At 24.5% G+C, this 24,447-nt stretch overlaps 1 protein-coding gene across 4 annotated transcripts; it reads left to right on the top strand.

Annotated features, from left to right (window-relative positions):
- The first annotated feature begins 9,187 nt into the window (after positions 1-9,187).
- On the top strand, positions 9,188-24,399 carry LOC122848195 (GATA zinc finger domain-containing protein 14). Of its 4 annotated transcripts, none has more exons than XM_044146103.1 (7): positions 9,188-9,634; positions 19,501-19,682; positions 19,757-19,876; positions 19,971-20,096; positions 20,173-22,513; positions 22,600-22,935; positions 23,022-24,399. In XM_044146103.1, the coding sequence occupies exons 2-7, from the start codon at positions 19,515-19,517 to the stop codon at positions 23,174-23,176; spliced, it is 3,246 nt and encodes a 1,081-aa protein (XP_044002038.1). In that variant the 5' UTR covers positions 9,188-9,634; positions 19,501-19,514; the 3' UTR covers positions 23,177-24,399. The 4 variants fall into 4 exon arrangements, with proteins under 4 accessions (XP_044002038.1, XP_044002037.1, XP_044002036.1 ...); XM_044146102.1 differs by lacking the exon at positions 9,188-9,634 and adding an exon at positions 17,788-17,845; XM_044146101.1 differs by lacking the exon at positions 9,188-9,634 and adding an exon at positions 19,364-19,405 and having other exon boundaries at positions 23,025-24,399.
- The last annotated feature ends 48 nt before the right edge of the window (positions 24,400-24,447 follow it).

Raw genomic sequence — 24,447 nt, 5'->3', positions numbered from 1 at the left:
GAAAAATAAATAAAGATAATGTTGGATTTTTTTCATAATTTTCTACGTGATCGGTAAGGGGTAGATTGGGGTAGGTTTGGACATAAACTCTTTTTTACTAGGAATTTTTTGAGAATTAATTTTTTTTAAGTTAGCTAAAGGGCCGATTATATAAAAATAATTACGAGAGGTGGTTAAGGGATAAAAAAAGATGATGTTGGATTTTTTTCATAAATTTTTACGCGATCGGCAAGGGGTAGATTGGGGTAGGTGTAAAAATAAACTTGGTTTTTCTGGGAATATTCAAAGAAATAATTTTTTTTAAGTTAGATAAAGGGCCGTCTATATAAAAATAATTACGGGAGGTGGTTAAGGGATGAATAAACATAATGTTGGATTTTTTGTATAATTTTCTACGCGATCGATAAGGGGTAGATTTTTATTAACAATATATAAATATTTGAATTTTCGACGAAAATAAATTCTAAAAAGTTATTAAAATTACAAATAATATACATTATTATTTTCTTTTTCCTGAAAATGGTGCTATATAATATTATATGAACTAAGTAGACTATAATGTGCCGTTTTAGTACTATTAGTACTATATTAATAATGCTTTATAAAACTACATAGTGCAGCTCTACCGACTCTAGCAGTGCACTGCTACAAAATACTGTAAAATATTATTTACAACACCAGGTAGACTCTATGATGCCATTTTAGTGTGATAAAAATACTATCATAGTACTACATGCGTACATTATGACTATGTAATGTTATCATAGCGCTGTACAGAATTATGCACTTCAGCGACATAGTACTCTATAACACTGCAGTGCTATATAACGACACAGACATACACAAACATACTACACCTTTATTTATTTATAAATAATACTATTAAATGAAAAAAAAAAATATGTGCTTTTAAATAATATAAACACATAAATAACCAAATAATTCTCAATATGGAATCAACAAGTTTTTTATCTTCACTTTAATGATAATTATTTTTTGTATTTACAAATATGATGTGTTTTTAAAAAATAATAATTTTTTTTATATTGCTGTTATATGGTTGTAAGGATAAGAGTTTAAAATGTGCGTGGGAATGTAGTTCAATGACAGCGTAGCCTTAACCCATAACAAGAATCGCAACAATTTTATTATGAATGAGAAAGTTTTTAGGAGGAATAAACTTTGCGTATTACTTTTATTCATAAAACAACTTGAAGAAAATATAAACAAAACACTCATCTTTTTCATAATGTTAATAAACTATTAAATATTCAAAAAAAAAAAAAAAAAAAAATTAAATAAATAAGAGTAAATAATTAATTGATTTTTAAAATATATGATAAATGATTTTTGATAAATATTATTTTCGATGGAAATATTATGGCTGTTATTTTAAATTTTGATTGTTAAGTGCGATTAGTATGATGACCCACCAAAAATTATGGATTATGACAATTTTTAATTTATCTTTGTATGTGTTAACGTGTGTATATGTCAGTCAGACGATGACGAAAATTACGTGGCCGAGATTATACTAAAGCAAGAAAAAAAAAAATGTAAAAATTAATGTAAAATGTAAAATGTAATATAACTAATCATAGACAATTTTTAATTATGAATAAGCAAGTTTTTTATCTTACTTTAATAAATTTTGAATTAACAAATATCATTTATGATTTACTAAAATTAATAATTTTAAATATATTTATTATTATATATAATAATCATGTTTTAATATATGCATTTATATATAGTTTATATGACAGATATCATCGTAGTAAAGAAAAATACAAGAAAATTAATGATTAAGATTAATAGTAATTAGGTAAATACTAATGTGTTATTTATTCTAAAAAAATGATAATATAAACATAATTCATCTTTTGAAATAAATAAAGTTATTTTCAAATTAAATATAAGTTATTAAATAAAAATAAAATTTAAAAAAAATAACTTAATGAAAATTTTTATTTTTTTTAAATGTTATTGTTTGAATGTAGTTATTTGATTTGTATGTTTTAAATTTTTTTATGTTATATTGATGTTTGAGTTATATTTAATTTTATTATGATATGACAATTTTTTTATTAATATCTTTGTATTTGTTAACTTGTGTATATTTCGTACAGTATTGACGAAAATTACGTGGCCGAGATTATACTAAAGCAAGAAAAAAAAAAATGTAAAAAAAAAAAAATGAGACACGTCAGAAACTGTATTCGAGAGCTAAGAAGGTAAAGGAAGGAAAAGTATCACGGTAAACAGTTTTGTTGTTCTGGGTCCCGGGTTCACTGATCGCACAAACGTGTTGCTTATTTTTTTTTTTTTTTATAGACAAAAAATAATTTTTTTCTATTGCTATTTTAAATGACTATATATAATCCAAAATATTGACAAATTTAATTTAAATTTTCAACTTGAATTCAAATTTTTCTATCGAAAAAAAATCAAAATTAAAAAATATATAAATTATTATAAAAAAAAATTATAAAAATAAATTAAATTAACTATCATTTATATTGAGTATTTTTACAAATAAAAAAAAAAAAATTAGAACAGAGAAATTGCATAAACTTTCATCAATTGTCTTAGAGAGTCATTGGCCTCGCTGATTTTTATTTACAAAAAATTAAAACTATAAATAAATATAAACAAAGATTTAAAATTTATTAAAAATTGATAATAAATAAAGTATACTGTTTTATGTATTTTTATATTTAAAAAATTTTAAGGATAAGTTAAAATTAAATAACGAGAATATTCCATGTGAATGGAGGGTATACACAAGGGCAATGTAAATGTCGGTTGAGTGTCATGACCGTTATCGCTATCCATGCACCTCACCGTCATTGCATTAGCCATTTGAATTCATCGATCCCACCTTCTCTTTTGTCGAGATTCCGTTATTTACACATACCTATTTATATTTTTTTACACCGCTTACACATACCACACTCAAAACTCAAAACAACAAACTAAAATCATACAATAGCTCTTGCGTCATTTTGTTCCTCTCTTAAAATTTAATTTTAAAAGATTTTATTTTAAATAAATTTATATATATAAAAAAAAAAGGAAAAGTGTATATATATTTTTTTTTATCTATATATCATCATCTAGAATTTTTTCTAAAATTATTTCATCATCAAAATGACTGTCTTAAATATATTTAAAAATTTGAGAATCAATTTAATGTTGAAATAATTTTTTTAACTTTTTTTCAGCTTTTTTATTTATGTAATTTTTGTATGTTAATTTAAATTGAAATTAAAATTACTATTTAGAGAGAATTACCCTTTTTTTCTACAATTGTAAATTATATTTATTTGTTTTATATTTTTTTTTTTGATTGATCAAAGTGCATTGCCCTCGTTTGTAATAGTTGATGCGTCTCGCGGATGCATCTATGACTATTTTCTCCCGGAACAAGAGGCGAGAATACGTCTCGTGTCTCGTCTTGATGTGTTAAAAAAAATTTAAAAAAAAAAAAAAAATACAATATATATATTTGCTAAGCGACTATGGGTGGCCCAGATTTCTTGACATTGAACGTACGTCAAATACAGCACATGCTCTCAAGTAAAATCCCCTCCAATAAATAAATAAATAAAACGTAAAAAAAAATTAATCAAGCATAAGTAAATTGAAAAATAAAATTCTATATAAAAATATTAATCAAAATAGTTATAAATAAATATAAACAAATAAATTTTAAATATTAAAATGATAATTATAAATAAAAAAATTATCTGTGTACAAAAATGTATGTAATTTATTGAATAAATTAAATTGATAATTAAAAATAAATAAATAAATAAATAAATAAATAAATAAATAAATAAATAAATAAATAAATAAATAAATGAATAAAGATAGTAGATAAAATTAACAAATTAATTAATGATTTAAAAATTAATTAAATATTTTAATTTAAATATAATGAAGCTTGATTGATTATTTGTACTAATTTTGTTATATCTAATATTATGGTAATATAAATAATTTGTAATTTGTTAAATCATTTATATTGTCGATTAATCTATTAGTCTATCTATCTATGATGACTGCACATAAATCCAGGAACTGCAAACACGATGCGTGACCCAGTGCCGTTTTGCAAGGCGCGTTCTACCTCAAAACTAGGTCTTTCACGTTCTCAACAAACGTTCATGTTTGCACAAAGTGTAAATACATATATATAAAATTAAAAAAGGAAAAAAAAATATTATTTGTGTTAGTTAATAGATTGGCTTTCGTTAACTAATACTATTACAATTTATATACACGCTATAAATTACAAGAAATTAAAAGAAAAGAAAAAGGAAAAATGTGGGGAATAGACCTTGATGCACTCACTTGAAATAATAATAATATTAATGCATTTAATGATGAAATCTTGGCAAGTGTCATTGACATTGAAATCTACTCAATGATCTCTTTTTCATATTTTAATTTATTTATATATAAAATTAATCCGTTAATAAAAATTCAAAAAAAATATATATTTTGTAAGAAAATAGTTACAGTATTATGTAAGGAACCACAAAAAATATATAAAAAATAAAAGCGAGTCATATTTAACGGTTTAAATTATACCGCTAGATAACGTTAGTCAAAAAAAAAAAAATTTTTTTTTTTATTTTTTACGTCTTTGAATGTTAACACATAATATCATCAACGTAACTTGTATGATATAGTATCCGATGTGTGTAACCAGGGTCAATGTCTCATTCAAAAAAAAAAGGAAAAAAAAATTAAATAAACATTTATCAAAAAATTTAAAAAATTAATCGAAAAAAAAAAAAGTAAAAAAAAAAAGTAAATTTCATTTTCAAATTTTTAGATATAAATTAAATTAAAAATTTATAAATATTTTAAATGAATTAATAGAGAGAATGAAAGAAAAAAAAAAATTTTTTAAATAGTTAAATTATAGAGAAAAAATGAAAATAAAAAAAAAAAAAAAAAAACTGAGTCGTTGCTATCGCGGCTTTCGTTGGATGATGGACACACACGTGACCGTTGGATTGCGGTATAGTCTGATTTGTTACTGATGCTTTTCACAGACCAATGTACAATAATATATATATATTTATATAAAAAAAAAATTATTATTTCTTTCTTGTCTTCATGAAGAACCTCAAGAAGCAGAGCGGTCAAAGACCTTGCTATATACAAAATACTCTTACGCATATCGTGTGTGCCACTTCACTTCTGACGCTTTTGCTGAGACTGTTTCAAGTGACCGAGCTCTTTTCCAGCTAAAACACACATACACATATATATTACAATTTAAAATACATATATTCCATTACACATGTTATATTCATTGTAAATTATAAGCAGTAGGAGTATATTATATTTTTATTTAAGATAAAATAATTGTGTGTGCAATATTACATAGTTTTAAACCTCAAACTATAACTGTAATATATGACCTTAGACGATATACATATTTATAGATATATATTTATAAAATTATATTTATTTATTATATTTAAATAAAATCACAATGTTGTAATGTCTAGTAGGTGTCAGTAGCTATTATTTTATTTATGTTCTTTTTATCATTATATAGAAACATGTATATATTGTCAAATTTAAAATAAAAAATTCAATTTCAATTCAATTTCAATATTCAATCCAATTGTTATTATTGAATTTTCATTTAAAAGTTAAAAATAATGTATTTCTAAATTTTTTTTTTCTGTAAAACACATTGGTGCATTTGGCGTTTAAAAAATGTTAATGAATTTAAATTTTGAAAGGGGACATGTAGAGATTTGCTACTATGTAGTGATAGTGTTTTGCATTACTATTTATCACTATTAGAATATTGCATAGCCTTATGTACAACATGTATAGTACTATGATGGTATTATACTGCACTAAAATTTATTACATAGTGTAAAATTCACTATGTGTAAAATTTTACAGCATTATTTAGTACTATACAACATTATTTAGTACTATGCAGCACTATTTAGTACTATGTAGTACTATAAAGTACTATATAATATTACATAGTACTATACAAGACTACATAGCACTATGTACAGTACTTAAATGGCAATAAATAGTCCATATATCATTATTTAGTACTATGTTACAATTATAAAGCTTTATATTTGTATATAGAGTACTACATAATACTACTATAAGCGTACATAGTATTATATAGTACTAAAATCACATTGTATGGCTTATCTAGCACTATGTAACTATACAATAGCATACTATATGATCTAAATAGTAATAAATAGCCATGTAAAAAATTTATAAAGCATATTATATGACTCTGTAATAGTATTAACACTTTGTAACACTATGTAGTACTTGATTATAGCACTAAGTAGCATTAAATTATGCTCAAAATTTATGTATTAAATTTTTTTTTTTTTCAAATTTAAATGTAGAAAAAATTAACGGTAAAAGAGCGTAAGTCCATGGGGACACGCCTTCTCAGCATGATCTATAGATACTTGTGCTCTCTTCACTTTGATTTTTTTTTTTTACGTTATTCAAATAAAAAATAAAAAGGAGTAAAAAAAAAATAAAAAATATTGCTTATTCATGTTTGAAACAAGCTATTAGGTACTTGTGCTTTTCAACTTGATGATAAATAATTTTTTTAAATATTACAATTATTATATTTATTTTAAAAAAATAAAATAAAATAAATTAGAGTTTGCAGGGTGATTGGGGGTCAATGGTAATGCATAAAATAAGGATAAATGTATTTATTAATGAAAAAAAAAAATTATTGAATATTGATAGTTAAGATTTTAATTGTTGGATTGAAAATTCAAGTGAGTGAAAAAAGAATTTGTTGAGTGTTGAGAATGAGGAAGACTGAGAGTATATAACATTCATGCAAGTGATAATAAATATATACACATATAGTTTAAGCAATAAATATTTATATGTGTATATATATATATTAAAGAATATGTACAAGTTTACAAGAGTCGCGAATCGCGAGTGAGCGTAAAGTAAACTAGTGCACCGACCTGGTGGGCACGCAACCGCGATGTAAGAGTATTTTCAAGTTAAGGTTAATGAACTCAATGTCGTTGAGCGCAATCTTATATTTTTAATCATCTTTATAAAGTTCATAAAACTCATTATATATACTTGTCATTTTTACTAAATATGTATACATTTTTTTTTATTTTTTACATAAATCTATAAATATATTTTATAAATAAAAAAATCATTTATTTAAATTTAAAAATGTAAAAATATTTTATTGTTTTTCGAGAGATTGATAAAAGGGTATTATTTTTCATTAAAAGATAATTTTTTATTTGGTTTTTTTTTTTTATTTTATACACGTTTAGGTGGGATAAAGATTTTTTTTTTATTTATTTAATGGAAAAGAATGATGGACATTATCTTAAATATATTTTTAAGGATCAATGGATTTTTATTTAAGGTTTTTTTATGTACAAGGGTGGATGGATATTGAAAATACATGGGAGGTTGTATTTCGATTAAAGAAAGGCTTCTAACGCCAAGTTAGTAAGTAGTGCAAGCGTAAGAGTGCTTCCTAAGGTCAGTAACCACTCGGTGCTTCGTTCCGTTCCGGTTACCCGACGGCGATTGCTCTGATCCTGGCATTAGAATTATGAAAATAAAATTTATTAAAAAAAAATACAATAAATATTATATTAATATAAAATTTATTAAATTAAAATTTTATACTATTTTTTAGACACTTTTATTTATCTATCGATTTTTTTCTAAATACAACTGATGATTATTAATTATAATCATTCATTAATTGTTTAAAAATTTATATGCTAATGAAAATAAAAGGGTTTGTAAATTAAAAAAAAATATATATTAAACGCAAGTACAAGAATTTACAGTTGGCATTTGAATGAATAAAAAAATTAGAAATAAATTGAAAATGAAATAAAAAAATTAAATAATTGAATTTTTAAGATTTGTTGAGATATAATACTTTTAATTTGAAAAAAAAAATACATAGGGTCAATTTAGATATTCAAAAGTAAAATTATAAAAAGAAAAAAATTTATATTTTGTTTGTATAAATAATTTTCATAATTAAATTTACCAAAAACTATTTTTTTTTTCTTTTTTTTTGAGTATTGAAATCACTTAAACGCTGAATTTATTTTAAGCTGGAGACTTTGATGCACGAACAAGAAATATTTTTACAAAGCCATATAAAATATAAGCTAAAAAAAAAAAAAGATTAATAATAAAATTATGTTAAAAAAATGAGCAGCCATACTTGAAAATATAAAAAAATAAATAAAAAATAAACCAAAATAAACATGAGGAAAATTATAAAATTTCAAATGAAAAAGAAAGGAAATTTGTATACGTATATGAAAATAAAGCGACGATAATAATAGTGTATAAAAGATTTTCGGAGGTCAGTAACCAGTGATGTTTGAGTGAGATGGAAATAGTCACAAGTACCGTTGTGTTCCCGGTTAGAACGTGGGTCCTCGTCCCCTCCTACAACCCTCATAAAATACGCAAGGGGGATTAATACAAAAAAGATAAATAAAATTCAGTGGGAGTACAACAAGAAATATCCCAACAGCAAAAAATAAAAAATCTACAATAAAAAACCACTTTTGACAATTTAAAAAAAATATTTTAATAAAAATCTAAAATAATTATTACATAAAAAATAATTATTAGACGAAACATAAATACAAAAATACACAGGTGTTTATAGAGTCGATGTAAAGAGGAAAAAAAATAATACCTGGATGAAAAAAAAAAAAAAAATTAAATTAATAAAAAAATAAGAAAGAAAAGAAGAGGATAAGAAACGAATGAAAGGCAAAGGCTTTTTTCAACAGAAATGGAAATAAAAAAGAGAGAAAAAGAGAGAATAAAAAAATTAAATAAAAAGGAGAGAAGGGAACTTCCACTTCTACTTTATATTTTATATATATATGTATTTTTTATGTACATGTATTTGTTGATTTGCTTTGATTCAATGTTCGCATTGATTTAAAAATTAAATTATTGCATTTCATATGATTGTTATTAATATTGTTATTATTAGGATGATGATGATGATGATGATGATATTGAACTTGTATTTGTTGTGATGATTATAATGATGATAATGATGATGATGGTAGTGGTGATGGTGCTGGTCCCGACTATCCCGCCATCCAGTGGCGTTCACGATTGCCTTCTTGGTGGTTTATTCAACAATCCACCTATACCTATACTCACCTTCCAGCGCGTCAGTACGAAAGATACACGCGGCTTGTACGAAACAACCGTTTGTTCAAAAAAAGTACATTATTATTTTGTTATTTTTTTAAAAATAAGGTGCTTTTATATTTTAAATTTAATTTAATATTTTTATATTGAAAAAGTTTGTTTATTGTTTTTTTTTTTTTCTGTGGAAAGGTGACACAAGTGGTTATCATTTTTGGAACCTTTTTTTTTTGAATAATTAAATTTTAAGTGAATTTTGTGAATTGACAATTGTGTACATTTATTTTAACAACTTATTTCGGATACAACAAATTATTGAAGTATAAATTTTTGGCCAAGAGATGACAAATTGTTTGAGATTGTTTTGACAACTTGTTCATTTTTTTTGTTTTTTTTTTTTATTGAAGACATTGCTAAGGTGAGATTTTTTATTTAATAATTTTTTTTTTTTTTTGAAATTGTTTATTTAAAATTGCGGATGGAATATTCTGGAGATTCTTGATTTTTTTATTTCCATACGCGTGACATATTTAACTTGAAAAATTATAATTTTACATTGGAAATTTAAAAAAGCAAAAGCTCGTATTTATTTTAAATTTAAAAATTATTTTTATGATATAATTTACAAGCTAGAAAGCTTCAAGGATGAATTTTTTAGCAAGTTTTAATTTAAAAACTTTTTTTTTTTTTTTTAATAGATATTTTTATGTCTTATTTTGGGGCTTTGGCCATGGTTAGATTTTCTAATCGGGAATAGGTTGTGTCAGGACGCGAATACAAGATTTGGCATTTCGCAATATCCAACCAATGTCTTGTGTAAAAAATAAAAAAATAAAATTGAATAAATATTATAATAGATATATTGCCGAACTTTGTCCTTCACATGATACAGACATTACGAATTTATGCATGTCTGTATAACCAAGGTCCTCTAATCCCCAAATTTATTATTATTCAATTTTTTTTTTTTTTTATTTTGTAACACGAAGGTCACGATAAATAAATTACGAAATATATTTCTAGCATATTTTATACACTGATAGTCATGTCAAAAGAAGCAAAAAAAAAAAGAGAAAAAAAAATCTAGCAAAAGTTTATTTTTTATTCTCCCATGTTCTCTGTCAAATAAAAATTAAATTAATTAATTAAATTATAATTTACATAATAAAATTAAATACATAATAATCTAATTAATTTATAAAATTTTCAACTAATAAATTTAATAATAATTAATAACTTTAATGTAAAATGAAGGAAATAAAAAATTATTAAAATATATTTTAGTCTTCATATAGTTATCCAAATTGACAAAAAAAAAAAACCTGTTAAACAGTTAGGCTATAGATATTGAATAAATGTAATATACATAAGAGAATTTGAAGGAACCACTTTTGATGTCTGTAAATACATTCAAAAAAAAAAAATACACCGTTAAACGCACTACCTTATTTCCTAATATGACATAACGGTCTACCGTTGCTTCAATTGGAAAATAAAACAGAAAAATATTTCAAACGAAATAAATATAAAATCACATCATTGCATTGACAATAAAGAAACATGAGTGCACACATACATGTATTTTTTTTGAGCTTTTAAAATTGATTTTTTCAAAAGATATTTATAAAAAATTAAAAAAATGTATTTTCAAATTATTTTGATGAATAATTTGTCTATATTTGAATTCATCCTAGTAAAAAATACGTGTGGTTATCTGTAATGCTGTATAGTACCCCAAGATGTCATAGAGTTTTATATTAAAACATTATATAGTACTATAACAGAGTTATATAGCACTAAAATGGCATTATAGAGTGTTACATAGCACTATACAATATACTTAGTACAAAATAGCATTGAATAAAACTATATAGCACTGTATAGTGTCATGCAGTTTTATATTCTAGGACTATATAGTTCTAAAAACACTATTTAGTACTATAATAGTGTTATATAGTACTAAAATGACATTACATGTTCTTTAAAGATGATCATAGTACTATGTAGTACTATGTAGTACTATGTATTGTTATATTATACTGTATAGTAATATTATATGGCATTATATGGTTTATCTAGCACTATTTAGTACTACACAATTCGAAATAGTACTTTGATAAAATTACATAGCACTAAAATGGTATTACATAGTGTACTTAGTACTATAATAGTGTTAAAAAATACTACTCGTAAATAATTAAATTATAAAAATGATGATAAATGAAAGTAAAGATGATAAATAATCGTAGAAATATTGATACTAATGATTTGAAATAAAATTAAAAGCTGGAACAATTTTTTAATGATAAATTTTTATGACGAATTATTTAGCAAATGATTTGCAAGCTTTATACAGTTATTTTTTTTTGTGCCACGTATTTAATATGATATATCAAGGGTGGAACATGAAGTTTGAGATAATGTAATATTATTACGAGAGAAATATAGAAAGGAAGTTTAAATAATATATATAGGGGAGAGAGTATCTGCAAAATAAAACGGAACTTCTTAGTCGTCGACAGAGTTCTATGCCCTGATGTTTCACCAACGGGATTTTGTCGGTGATAAAAAAAAAAAACCATAAAAAAGAGGAAAGAATAAAAAAAAAATACAATAAGGTTTTTTTTTTTTAAATAGATAATTTCTGGTTACGATTTAAATTCACTCTCGAACAAACGAAAGGGTCTTCAGAGGATAAAAAATCAAACAAGAAAAATAAAAATATAAAAATCTAACAAATACATATTCGAAGAAGTGAGGAGCCATAAAAAAAAAAAAAAAAACGACTATGAAAAACCCAACAAGGTTTCAAGGACCTCTCCCCTCAAAAAAAATAAAAATCTTTTAAAAATAATTTATACAAAAGAGGATATAAATAAAATAAAAAAAGGCAATAAAAAATTCATTTATATTTTAAAATTCAAAAAGCTTTAAATAAAAATTTGAAAATAAAAAATCAAAGTAATGACGCAGATGAAACAAGTGTGACATAACGGCACTCGAATGGCAAAGGAAAAAAAATTGGAAAAAAAAAAAAAAGAAAGAAATATAAATTTTCAATGTAAATATGTAATAAGGTAGGGAGAGAATGTGAGAGGAGGCCAAAGAGGGTTGAGTCGGTCAATTAGAGTGGGGGCAAGTGGAGGTAATAATTTTATTGGAGCGGTCATTGCACTTTTATAAGAGCGAAGACACAAATCGAAAGGATCAGCAAATGCGGTCTCGTTTAAACGGGATGACGGAAAAAATATATACTCAAAAAGAAAAAAAAAATAAATAAATAACCACCTCTCGACGCTTTCATATATATCCTCAATAATTTACCATTTTTTAAATTCCAAATTTCATTATGATTATTTGCAATAATTTAATAATCAATATGATTTTGATTTATATAAATCCCTTGATAAATAATATGCAAATAAGTCAAAACTGTAAATTCGTAATTTATTTCTTTCAGTGTCTCTTCCTGCATGTTATTATTATTTTTTTTTTTCTAGTTAAATATGTGTTTTTGCTACTTAATTTTCTGTATTCCAACTAGACCTAGATTTAGCCAAGTATGCACCCACAGTGATAGTGCCAAAGTACCGTAATTCCTCTTTTTTTATTTATTCATTTTTTTACATAGTAAAAATTTTGCAAAAATTTTTGTACGTGTCATTTGAGGTACCATCATTGTACGAAAAAAAAAGGAGATAATTTTTTTTTATGATGCTTTTTTAAATATCATGTGTCATTGAGGATAATTGTTTATTTATTTTTTTATCTTTATTTAACACTTGATGAATAACATGTGCGAAAAATGATTGAGTAAATTTTGTTTTTTTGAAATTAGTTTTGAAAATAATAATGCGTGAGGTGATGAGACCATCAAAGGATCTCATAGACACGGAATTGTTGATGGTTACTGTTGGGAGTCAAGTTCCTTGGACTTGGTGGTGTATTTTTTTTTTTTTTTTTTTTTTTAATATCTGTATTTCTATGGAGAGCCATCGAGTCAACGACCGTTCTACATTGACGCGTTGCGCCGCGAGTGCCGCCTGATCCTCTCTCTTTCTCTCTCTCTCACTCTTTTATTATATTTTTTTTTCTTTCTCTTTTTAAATCATGATTTTTTCACTCTTTCTCTCTCTTCATGAAGAGTTAAAGTCACGGCCAACGCTAACCATCAACCGGTGAGATTCCTTCACTCTCAAAGACAAAAAAAGATATAAATTTTTTTTTTATTATTAAAAATTTTTTTAATAATTAATATTACATTAATTTTTTAAGATAAATTAATTTTTTACTACCCTTAATATATTAAGTAATTAAAAATATTAATTTAGAGTACTTGAAAAAATTTTTTAAATAAATAAATAAATTACAGAAAAAAAAAAAAAAATAATTAATTGAAAAATATGAAAATTTACAACCCTTTAAATAAAGTAATTAAAAAAAAAAAAAATTGTTTTTTTTAAATTTAAGTAATTAAAGTTGTTTATTTTTTTTGAAATATAAAATTTAATTTTTGTTTTTAGTTGATTAAAATTTAATGAAAAAATAGTTAATGGAAATGTAAAAAAAAATGCATTAATTAATTAAAATTTATTAAATAATTTTGTTGGATAATTTAACGTTGAAAATATAATTTTCGTTGCATACACTTGTTAAAATACAGATATGTTTGTTATATAAGGTGAAAGGGCGACACTGACATTGACATTGAAGGCACTCCTCTCTCGATTAAACTTGTGTTGCAACAACACACGGAAATGACTTTGAAAATATTTTATTATTTAATTCACTTTTGCAATTACAAAAAATAATCCCTCTTAAAAATTTTCCTCTAAATAAAATTTACCAATTATCTAAAAACAAAAAAACCATGATAATAAAAAAAATATTTATATATTAAAATTTTTTAGTAAACTGGGTTAGAAAGTGTGCTATCGATTCTATGCACCAGCAGTCAACTCAACCATCAATTTATTTTTCTTCATCTTAATTTTTCCATAAAAAAAAAAATACAAAAATTTCTTTGCAGAAAAAAAAAGCAACACCTAAATAATATAATTTTAAAATACAACAATTTTTTTTTTTAAATTTATAAAATCGAAGCTTGGCACGTGTATGTCCCAGTTGTCTCGTTTTCTTTTACGCCAAATTGCGTCTCGCGATTAAAAAAAAAAAAAAGAAGATAAAAAAAAGCAAGAATATTGGTGGGAGGTCGATTATCCCGTTGGAAGAATAAAAATAAAAAGTATAAATAATAAATATAAATAAAATTAAAAAAACGAATGAACGATTGGTGTTGTGGTATCTGGGTCCGTAATCCGTATTGCTATTTCTATATTGCCGATGATAGTCCGCGTGCCGGTTTTAAAACAAAGTGGGCTATTACAAAATGGGTTATGCAGCGCCAACAGTGCCGTGAGTTCAAAGACCTCATATTGTACATTTACCTTGCGCTTTAGCGAAACTACTATTGCCTTGTTTCGCTTGTCGCACATACACCCATACAACTATTTTTTTTTTTTTTTTTTTTTTCACAGACTTTTTATTCATTTTCTATTTATTTATTTATATATTTATTTATTTACGCTTAATATGTATTGTATTCTCTGTCTATGTACACTACTATTTTATTTATTTATTTTTTTTTTGAACCAAAGCTTTCGCAAGAATGACTTATACTACTTAATTATTCTCAAAAAAAATCATAACTGTCTTTAACTATTAATTTTTTTATTATATTTATTAATTATGTATATGGTTTTTTTTTTTTTAAATAGGCATATCAATTTTTTTTTGTGAATAGATATGTCTGACTGGCCGTTGACTCAAACTACTTGTTTCGCAATTTTTTAATTTTTTTTTGTTTTTTTTTAATTCGTTCAATCATTCAGTGGTTTTTTTTTTATTCTTGTATAATTTAATTTTTTTTTTCATATGTATTTTGGGGTTCAATGGCCGGGCATTATCCTTGAAAACCGGAAAAAAAATTGAATGTTTTAAAAATTTGCCTCCTGCTGATTTTGACTGCGAAAAAAAAAAAAAAAAAAAATTTATATAAAAAATGAAGAGTAAAGAAATGGAGATATATAAAAAATACTATGTACCTTATGGTTTCAGGGTCGTTCCCTTTCACCTTAAACATTTAAAATAATAAAATTATTATTATTTAAAAAATAATATAAAAGAGATAGATATGTTTATCCTTCATGGCAATCTGTCGTTGAGTTCATTGAACCTTTTTTTTCTTTCGCTTGCTATATCACCACTCCCACCATATGGCAACATGAGTTTCGCTAAAATTCGAGGTCCTTACCTTCGAAATAACCACAAACTCGCCACCTTGAACCCAACAAAATTCGACTCGCTCCATTGCGTAATGCCAATTTTTTTTTATTTGTTATACTCTTTTTTTTTTTTTATCTTCTTTCATTCTTTTTAAATTTCTTTTTGTTATTTTTTACATAAACACAGGTGTCTCAAGGACAATCAAATTTGTCTGTTACAAAATTTGATACCAATTATCCTGCTCATCATCAATCAAATTATTTAAATTCACAAAAAAAAAATACAACTAATTTCTCATTTCCACAAGCTTTTTTCTGATGCTTAATTTTTATTATATTATTTTTTTTTTTTTGGAGTTTCGACGCGGTCTTACGATACCGAAAATGAATTCGGTTTTACTTTTTTTTTTTGGCTGATGGCCCCATCCGGATAATAACAATGAAAAAAAAAAAAGTCCCAAAGAACAATGTGGAAAAAATAAATGAATAAAAAAAAACAGCCAGACGTTTTGTTTTGATGGAAAAAGAAAATAAATTAAAAAGAAAGAAGAAATATATTTATAAAAAAAAAAATCTTCTCTTGCGTTTATCTTCACCTTTCTTGTTTCCCTTTCCCCGTGGTGTAAAACGGTACTCTTGGTATAACGGTTCGCATTACAAGACCCGAGTTTAAATAAATTATCTACATAGAAAAAAAAAAAGGTAATAATAATAATAAATAATAATGTTAAATAAATAAATATATTTATTTTGTGTGCAGTCATAAAAATAAAATATTTTAAAACTTTTTTTTTCTCAAAAAAATATCAATATTTTCCTTTCAATAATTTTTCGTTTCAAATTTTCAACTAAATTAATTACTTTTTTATTATTTACACTATCACCTTATTGTATTAACAATAGAAAATATTTTTTTTCCGCTATAATTTTCTATTATTTAATGAAAAATCTTCAAAAATTTATAAAAATTAATTTTAATAAATCATTAACAAAATTATGTATATAATTCAAGGTGGAATAAACAAGTGTCATGGCCATGTCCAGTTGTATGTGCATAATAAATAAATAAAAAAAAAAAATATATAGTTATATACCAGGGTAAAATATACAACAAAAAGTAGGACAATGACCGTAAGAGACCTTCTTTTCGCGAGTCGACAAACTGGCCAAGAAGTTGCAAGCGAAATGAACGGCAAAATATGTTAACAAAAAAATAAAAAAATATATAAATATATAAATAAAAGAGAGAGAAAGAGAAAGAAAGATCGAGGGGGGGGGGAAGGGGGGTAAAAAGAATAATCGCGAACTCTTTGGAGTTAATTCACTTGCTCGTCGTTTTTCCGGTTTACATTTACCTGATATAAAGCCCCCCCCCTTCCCCCCCTCCTGCACACACACGAAGGTTATGCGACTTTTATAATTAAAAAATAATTTTCTAACACAACATGAAGGTCAATGAACTTAATATTATATTTGACTTTGATTTTGTAGAAAAATAAACAAATGCGAAAAACAAATTTGTTTTTAATGAAAAAAGTAGTGGAGATTTATTTTTCTAATGAAAATTATATTGTAAAAATTATCATTGTAATGAGGATTTAGCTTATGGTATAATGATAATTATTATTGATATTATATATTGACAAGTTTGTGAGAGAAGTTAAGAAAAGTAGCGAGATCGACGACCTGCGAATATCTGGGTTAGTAGTCGTCGTCGATTCACGCGGAAATTCTTTGCTAGTTCGTTCACTTGTACGAAACTCAGTTATGACTGACAGAATTGTCAGTTTAAATATTCGATATTTATTATATTTCATTGATAAAAATATTAAACATTAATTTCATTAATTATATTGATTGAATAATTAAACCGACAATTATAATAATTTTTCTTTTTTCTTCATAATTTTATTATGAAATTTAACAATGTTTAAATTTATAAAAATAATAATTAATAAAAAAAATAAATAAATAAATTATATTACTATTAATTTTAGATAAAAAAAAGGGTGTAGAAATAAAACATGCTAGTCTTGAATTAAAAAAAAAAAAAAAAAAGAAAAAGGCTTTTAATAATTTCGAAATATTTCGAAATTAAAAAAAATGTATTTCGAAATGAATGTCTATATAAAAAATAATCTGAGATAAAAATTAAATTTTGATTAATGAAAAAGCTTTTAGTGATGCAATACAAGAATGTGTGGGTTTAATAAAAAAAAAGGGGTAGTTGAGGGTTGATGATGAAGAGGGCTTAAGGGAGGGGCTAGGCTGGAGGGCGCCGTCAACATCGGGTCGATTGAAAGCGCAGCGCAGATATAAAATGCAGCAAGAAATAAGCGTGTCTGGTATGAATGTTGAAACACAGCTAACGCCACCATCGCAAAATTTTATATACGTCGTCTCTTCATTTAGTTTTACTGTTTGTCCCATGCACAAAACATATATATATTTAACAGATATTGACTTTGGGTAAAAAAACATATAAACCAATGCGAATATAGACGAGCCAAGCCGACTTGTGTTGGGCTAGGTCAGGTCTACCCGAGTTACACACTGTGCCATCCCGCGAACCCTCTCAACATTGCAATAAACTAAATAATATTTTATACTTTTTGTTGTTTCTTATTTTTTTAATCGTAAACTTTTTACAATTAATAATAAACATTGTGCTTAATAATTTGCAATAAAATAATTTTTTTTTCATCATCAAATCAATACAACAAGTTTTTGGCATTTCGAAATATAGTTTTTGTATTTTTTTTTTTCGAAATTAATTTGTGTGGATTTGATAAATAATATTTTATAAATTTTTTTATTCAAATTTTGTGATTTTATTGTTTGTTTTAGTGGTTATTATTTTTTTAAAAATAGTCAATTTTTAAAAATATTTTAATGTGAAATTTGAAATTATTTTTTTATTTTTTTTTTGTGGGTGTGTGATAATGCGGATAAATAATTGAATAAAAATTAAAAATATTATTTAGATGTTATATATTTTTAATTTATAAAAAAGCAAAACAATAGTGGTTATTTATTTCATTTTTTTTAAAAATAAATTTGTGAGTTGAGTTGATCTTTGTAAAAACAACTTGCACTTTTTTTTTTTTTTTTAATTTTTTTAATTTATTGACTATTGAAAGTGAATTGGGACAAGTGTCTAGTTTAAATATTATTATCTATCTAAATTAAAGCTCTATATACAAAATAGAAATAATATAAATTTCGTCGTTTTGTGATGTGTGGGACTTTTATTGTTCTGATAATCGATAAAACGACTAAAAAAAAAAAAACGTGTGTCGTAACATTGAAAATCGATTGTAAAAAAGGCACACCTCAATACCAAATTAATTAAAAACAATTAACAAAAATTACTAATAATAGCGTAAATGTTTAATAAAAAATATAATTTAAAAAATAAAATAATTAATTATTTCATATCAAATATTTCAAAAATGACTGTTAAAGTGTCATTAAAAAATTCAAGAATAACATAAATTATCAACAAAATTAAAATACAATTTAAAAAAAAAAGGGAAAAGATTAAAAATTATAAACAAAAAATCCATAGAAAAAAAAAAAAAAGTAAGAAAAACAAATTTTAAAAATATAAGTATTTTTTAATTTATAAAAATCAATGTTAAATTTAAAAATAAAAATTATTTAACAATAGAATTTATGTTGGTTGCATATAGACATAAACCCACACCCACCGGTTACTCCCACCCTTCATCCCCTCTGCAACCCCGTGCATCTTCAGCTTGCAGTCGATCAATGCGTGGACGGGTTTCACTTTCGCGCTGTTTCATTTTCATCTCGATATAGATATATATAATACAAATCAATGAATAAATAAAAATTTTTTTCTATAATGTTATTTTATTTAACTATTAAATTATCAATAAATAGTATGTTAATAAATTTTTATTTTAATAATTAAATAATACTTTAATCTTTATTGAAAACAAACAATAATTTAGTTATTTCTTTGTTTCATTTATAGTTATTAAAATAAAAATGGAGTCTAGTGAATGGGATCCAGCAACATTGAGAGAAGAAGAATTAGATAAACTTGCAAGAACATTTTTAGTACCAGATGCACCAACATCACCTGGTGAGACAAATCGTGCTGAAGCATCATTACCAAGAAATCTTGTTCTAAAACCATCACAAGCTCTCAATGATGTAAGTATTTTATTTCAATTATTATTTCATCATTAAATTAGGGAAATGTAAATTAACTATCAATTATCATCTAGGTTTTGGGCGTTTGGAGTACTGATTATATACCAAAAGGTACCAGATTTGGTCCTCTTGTTGGACAAGTTTATGTCAAAGATTCTGTACCAGTTGATGCAAATAGAAAATATTTCTGGAGGGTAAGATAATTATTCAAAATACATTTATCAATAATTAAATAATACATAATTTAATTTACAAAAATTAATTGTCTCTTCTTTTTGATTAAAACAGGTTTATAGAAATAATGAAATATTTTATTACATTGATGGCTATGATGTGCAAAAATCAAATTGGATGAGATATGTTAATCCAGCATATTCATCGGAATCACAAAATTTAATTGCCGGTCAACATGAGGTATGTTGAATGAAAAAAAAAAAAAACTAATAAAAAATATAACAAGACATATTTATGTTTGTAAATTAATTTACAGATGGAAATATATTTTTACACAATAAAGCCAATATTACCAAATCAAGAACTTCTTGTTTGGTATTGTCGTGAATTTGCTGAAAGGCTAAATTATCCATTGACTGGTGAATTAATGTTACAACGTATTAGACAACAAGTACAACAATCAACGATACCAGCTGAAATAGTATCATCAGTTGACATAACAATACCATTAAAAGAATCAGTAATATATGAAAGACGTTGTCAAATGACACCAACTGAAGGCTCAGTTAGATCTGATGAAGGCTATCATTCAAATGGTTATCATGATGAAATTCTAACACCACCAGAAGAAAGCAGTGAATCTGATTCAGAAAATAATTATGTACTTGATTTTAGTAAAACAACACGTACATCAAATATACAACAAAATAATAATTCAAATAATAGCAATAATAATAATAATATAAATATAAATAATTCAAATAATCAAACATCTGTTATAAATAATAAAAATGAATTAATAAAACAAGAAAGTGTACTTGTTAAAAATGAATATAGAAAAGTTAAAATTAAAATAACAAAAACATATAATAATTTTTCATCAACAAAAGGTATTGAATTAAAAGATAAAGATGATATATTAAAACGTTCAATAACACCAGAATTACAACAACAAAAAACAACAGTTATATCAACATCAACAACATCAATATCAAGTGAAGATGAATTAAATGATAATAAAATTATTAAATCATATTATGATACAGATAATAATTGTAAAAATAATTCACATACAATAACAACAACAACAGCAACAATAAGACCACCATATATGACAAGTCCAAGTAGTTCAATACTTGAAAATATATTATTGCGAAATTCAACAGACTCCAACAACAACAACAACAACAGCAACAACAACAACAACAACAATTCAAATGTAACAAGTATGCATCAAAATAGCAACAACAACAATAATATATTACAACAAACGCACAATGTTGGATCAACAATAAATGTTACAAACAATTCAATAACACCACCACCACCATCAAGTCCAACTGAAATGGCATATTCATACAAAAAATCACACAGATACGGAAATATATTACCATGTAGTCCAGATTCAAGTTCAAATTTACAAATACAAAGTGATTGTACATCATCAAATAACACATCACATCATGTTAATTCAACAAGTAATCATTCATCAACAACAATGCAACAAAGTCCTGGTAATTTACACTCAAGTAGTGGTAATTTATTGCATCAATATAATTCAACAAATCATACATCAACAACAATACCAATATCAAAATCAAATAGTAATAATAATCATCAAGATGAAGATGATGATGATGATGATGATGATAATAATAATAATAGCAACAATAGTAATAATAATATAATTAATGAAAATAGTAATAGTAATAATAATATTAATAGTAATAGTATACATTCAAGTACTGTATTAACATCGACAACAAGTGGCCTTCATTCAACATCATCATCATCATCAGCATCAACGACAACATCACCATTATTAAAATCACGTAAATTAAAAAGTCCATCACCAGTAACAATAACAACATCAACAACAATATTACCAAATACAGCAACATCAACAATTGGTCCATCAACAATAATGTATACAAATGGTACAACAACAACAACAACAACAAGTAATAATAATAATGGACATATTGAATCAAGTACTGGTAATAATTATTCAACAAATTGTAATAGTAATAATAATTCAACAAGTGTATCACCAATATCATCAATAAGATCACCATCAACAAATTATCAATACAGTATTTATCATCAAAATAGTACATTACATCATAATATTGCACCATTATCAATAAATTGTGCTCCATATTCACCAACACCATCAACAAGTATTATTTATGAAAGAAATGATAATAGAAGACATGATATTACAAATTCACATCAGCTACCAACATCATCAACAATGCAAATTGATTGTAACCAAACAAATATTGTTAATGGTACACATAATTTACATTTAAATCATCATAATAATTTAACAATACATTCAACATCATCAACAAATATTAATCGTTATTCACCAGCAAGTTCATTGTCACCTGATGATCGTGGTTGTTCACAAAGTGGTTCATTAAGTCCAAATTCACAAGGTTCAAGAGGCTATCGTTCATTACCATATCCATTAAAAAAAAAAGATGGTAAAATGCATTATGAGTGTAATGTTTGTTGTAAAACATTTGGACAATTATCTAATTTAAAAGTACATTTAAGAACACACTCTGGTGAAAGACCATTCAAGTGTAATGTTTGTACAAAAAGTTTTACACAACTTGCACATTTACAAAAACATCATCTTGTTCATACTGGTAAGAAATTTTATTAATTTTAATTTTTAATTGTTATAAGTGTTAGCTTGTTTAGATTGTTTATTTAATTTCGAAATTTTTTACAGGTGAAAAACCACATCAATGTGAAATATGTACAAAAAGATTTAGCTCAACATCAAATTTAAAAACTCATCTACGTTTACATTCTGGACAAAAACCATATGCTTGTGATTTATGTCCAGCAAAATTTACACAATTTGTACATTTAAAATTGCACAAAAGACTTCATACTAATGAGAGACCATACACATGCCAAGGTTGTGATAAAAAATATATAAGTGCAAGTGGATTAAGAACACATTGGAAAACAACAAGTTGTCGACCAAATAATATTGAAGATGAACTTGCACTTGCTGCTGCTTCACCAAATTATTATGAGTTTGGAAATGAAGCAAGTGTTGGTAAGTTAACAAAAAAAATTATTCATTTTTACAACACAATAATTAGCTATTTATTTATAATAATTTTTGTATTTTTTTTTGTTTAGCAGGTAATATGCAAAAAGAATGTGAAATTGAACATATTGATAATTATGAAAGGCGCAATGGTGCACATTCAACAACTTTACATAATTTAGAAAACTCAGTTGGTCGTCCAAGTGTCATTGAATCATCACAACCACACATCATTGAGTGTACTTAAATAATCATCAAGTGGATAAATAATATTCGCACAAAAAAAAACAATTTAAAAATTATTAATTTAGTTTTAAAAATTATTGGGGATTTATAATTATCAAGTGCGTGTGAATGAGTGTAAAAAGATGAGAAAAAAAAATAGATAAAACACCAATTTTTAATTGTAATTATAGATATATATATATTTTTTTTTTAATTTCCCCAAAGGTGCAATGATTTATTTCCAAAGTGAGAATAAACTAACACGTGTTTCTTCGTACTAATTGTATAAAAAAAAAATTTATAATTTTACTAATTTCTCTTTCTTCCGTATAGTAGAAAAAAAATGAAATTTATTATATAGTTAATTATCGCGGATTTCGTCGGCGTCCGTTAATTAATAATTAAAATATTATTTTAAAAAATTTTTGGTGGATGAAAAAATGATATTTAAAACAAGTGACGACATGACTGTAACTATACGTGACCTGTTCAATTATTATTTAGTTAAAAATAAAAAGACAAAAAAAAAAAAAACAAAAAAAAAAAATAATAAAAAGAATAAAAAATGAAAAAAAAAAAAATTAAATTTGAAGATAAAGTTAACCAAGCGGTGGACTGCCTTCTCATTTGAAAATTTAATTAATAATTTTTGCCTCAAATAAATTCTCAATTTATTTAAATAATAATTTATTGATATTAAAATTTAAAAAAGTAAAAAATATAATTCACTCACTAGATATAAAATATAAATATATTTTTTATGTAAATATATTTTTTAAGACTGTTATTTTAACTAATTAATAATATTTTAAATTTGATGTTTTTTTATTATATAAAAAAAGAGAATTTGTTGGAAATAATTCTCATTCTTGTATAACGAAAACCGATCAGTATTTTATATTTTTTTTTTTCTTTAAATGGCACTTTATTCTCTGAATTTAAATATCTTTTTGGCTAATATAAAATATTCTTCCATTAATTTTAAGAATTTTTTTTTTCTAAAATAACAATGTGAGAAAGCAGCTCACCGCAAAAAAAAAAAATAATAAATAATAAATCGTTGATATTGCTCATAGATCAGCGATGAATAAAATTAAAAAAAAAAAAAATCTTATTAAAGAAAATATAGAATATAAAATATAAATTTTTTTTTTCGGGTTTTTTTTAAAAATCGCTTGTCTATGTCGATAAAAATAGACGACTTGTAGACTGATATTATAACTCATAAGAATCAAGCTCAGCCGTGCATGATAATTTAAATTTAAAAATATATCTAAAATTTGTTTTTTAAAA

The sequence above is a fragment of the Aphidius gifuensis genome, linkage group LG2 (genome assembly GCF_014905175.1).
Source record: "Aphidius gifuensis isolate YNYX2018 linkage group LG2, ASM1490517v1, whole genome shotgun sequence".
Lineage (NCBI taxonomy): Eukaryota > Metazoa > Arthropoda > Insecta > Hymenoptera > Braconidae > Aphidius > Aphidius gifuensis.
The sequence above is the reverse complement of the archived record's forward strand: the minus strand, read 5'-3'. Positions and strand labels throughout refer to the sequence as shown.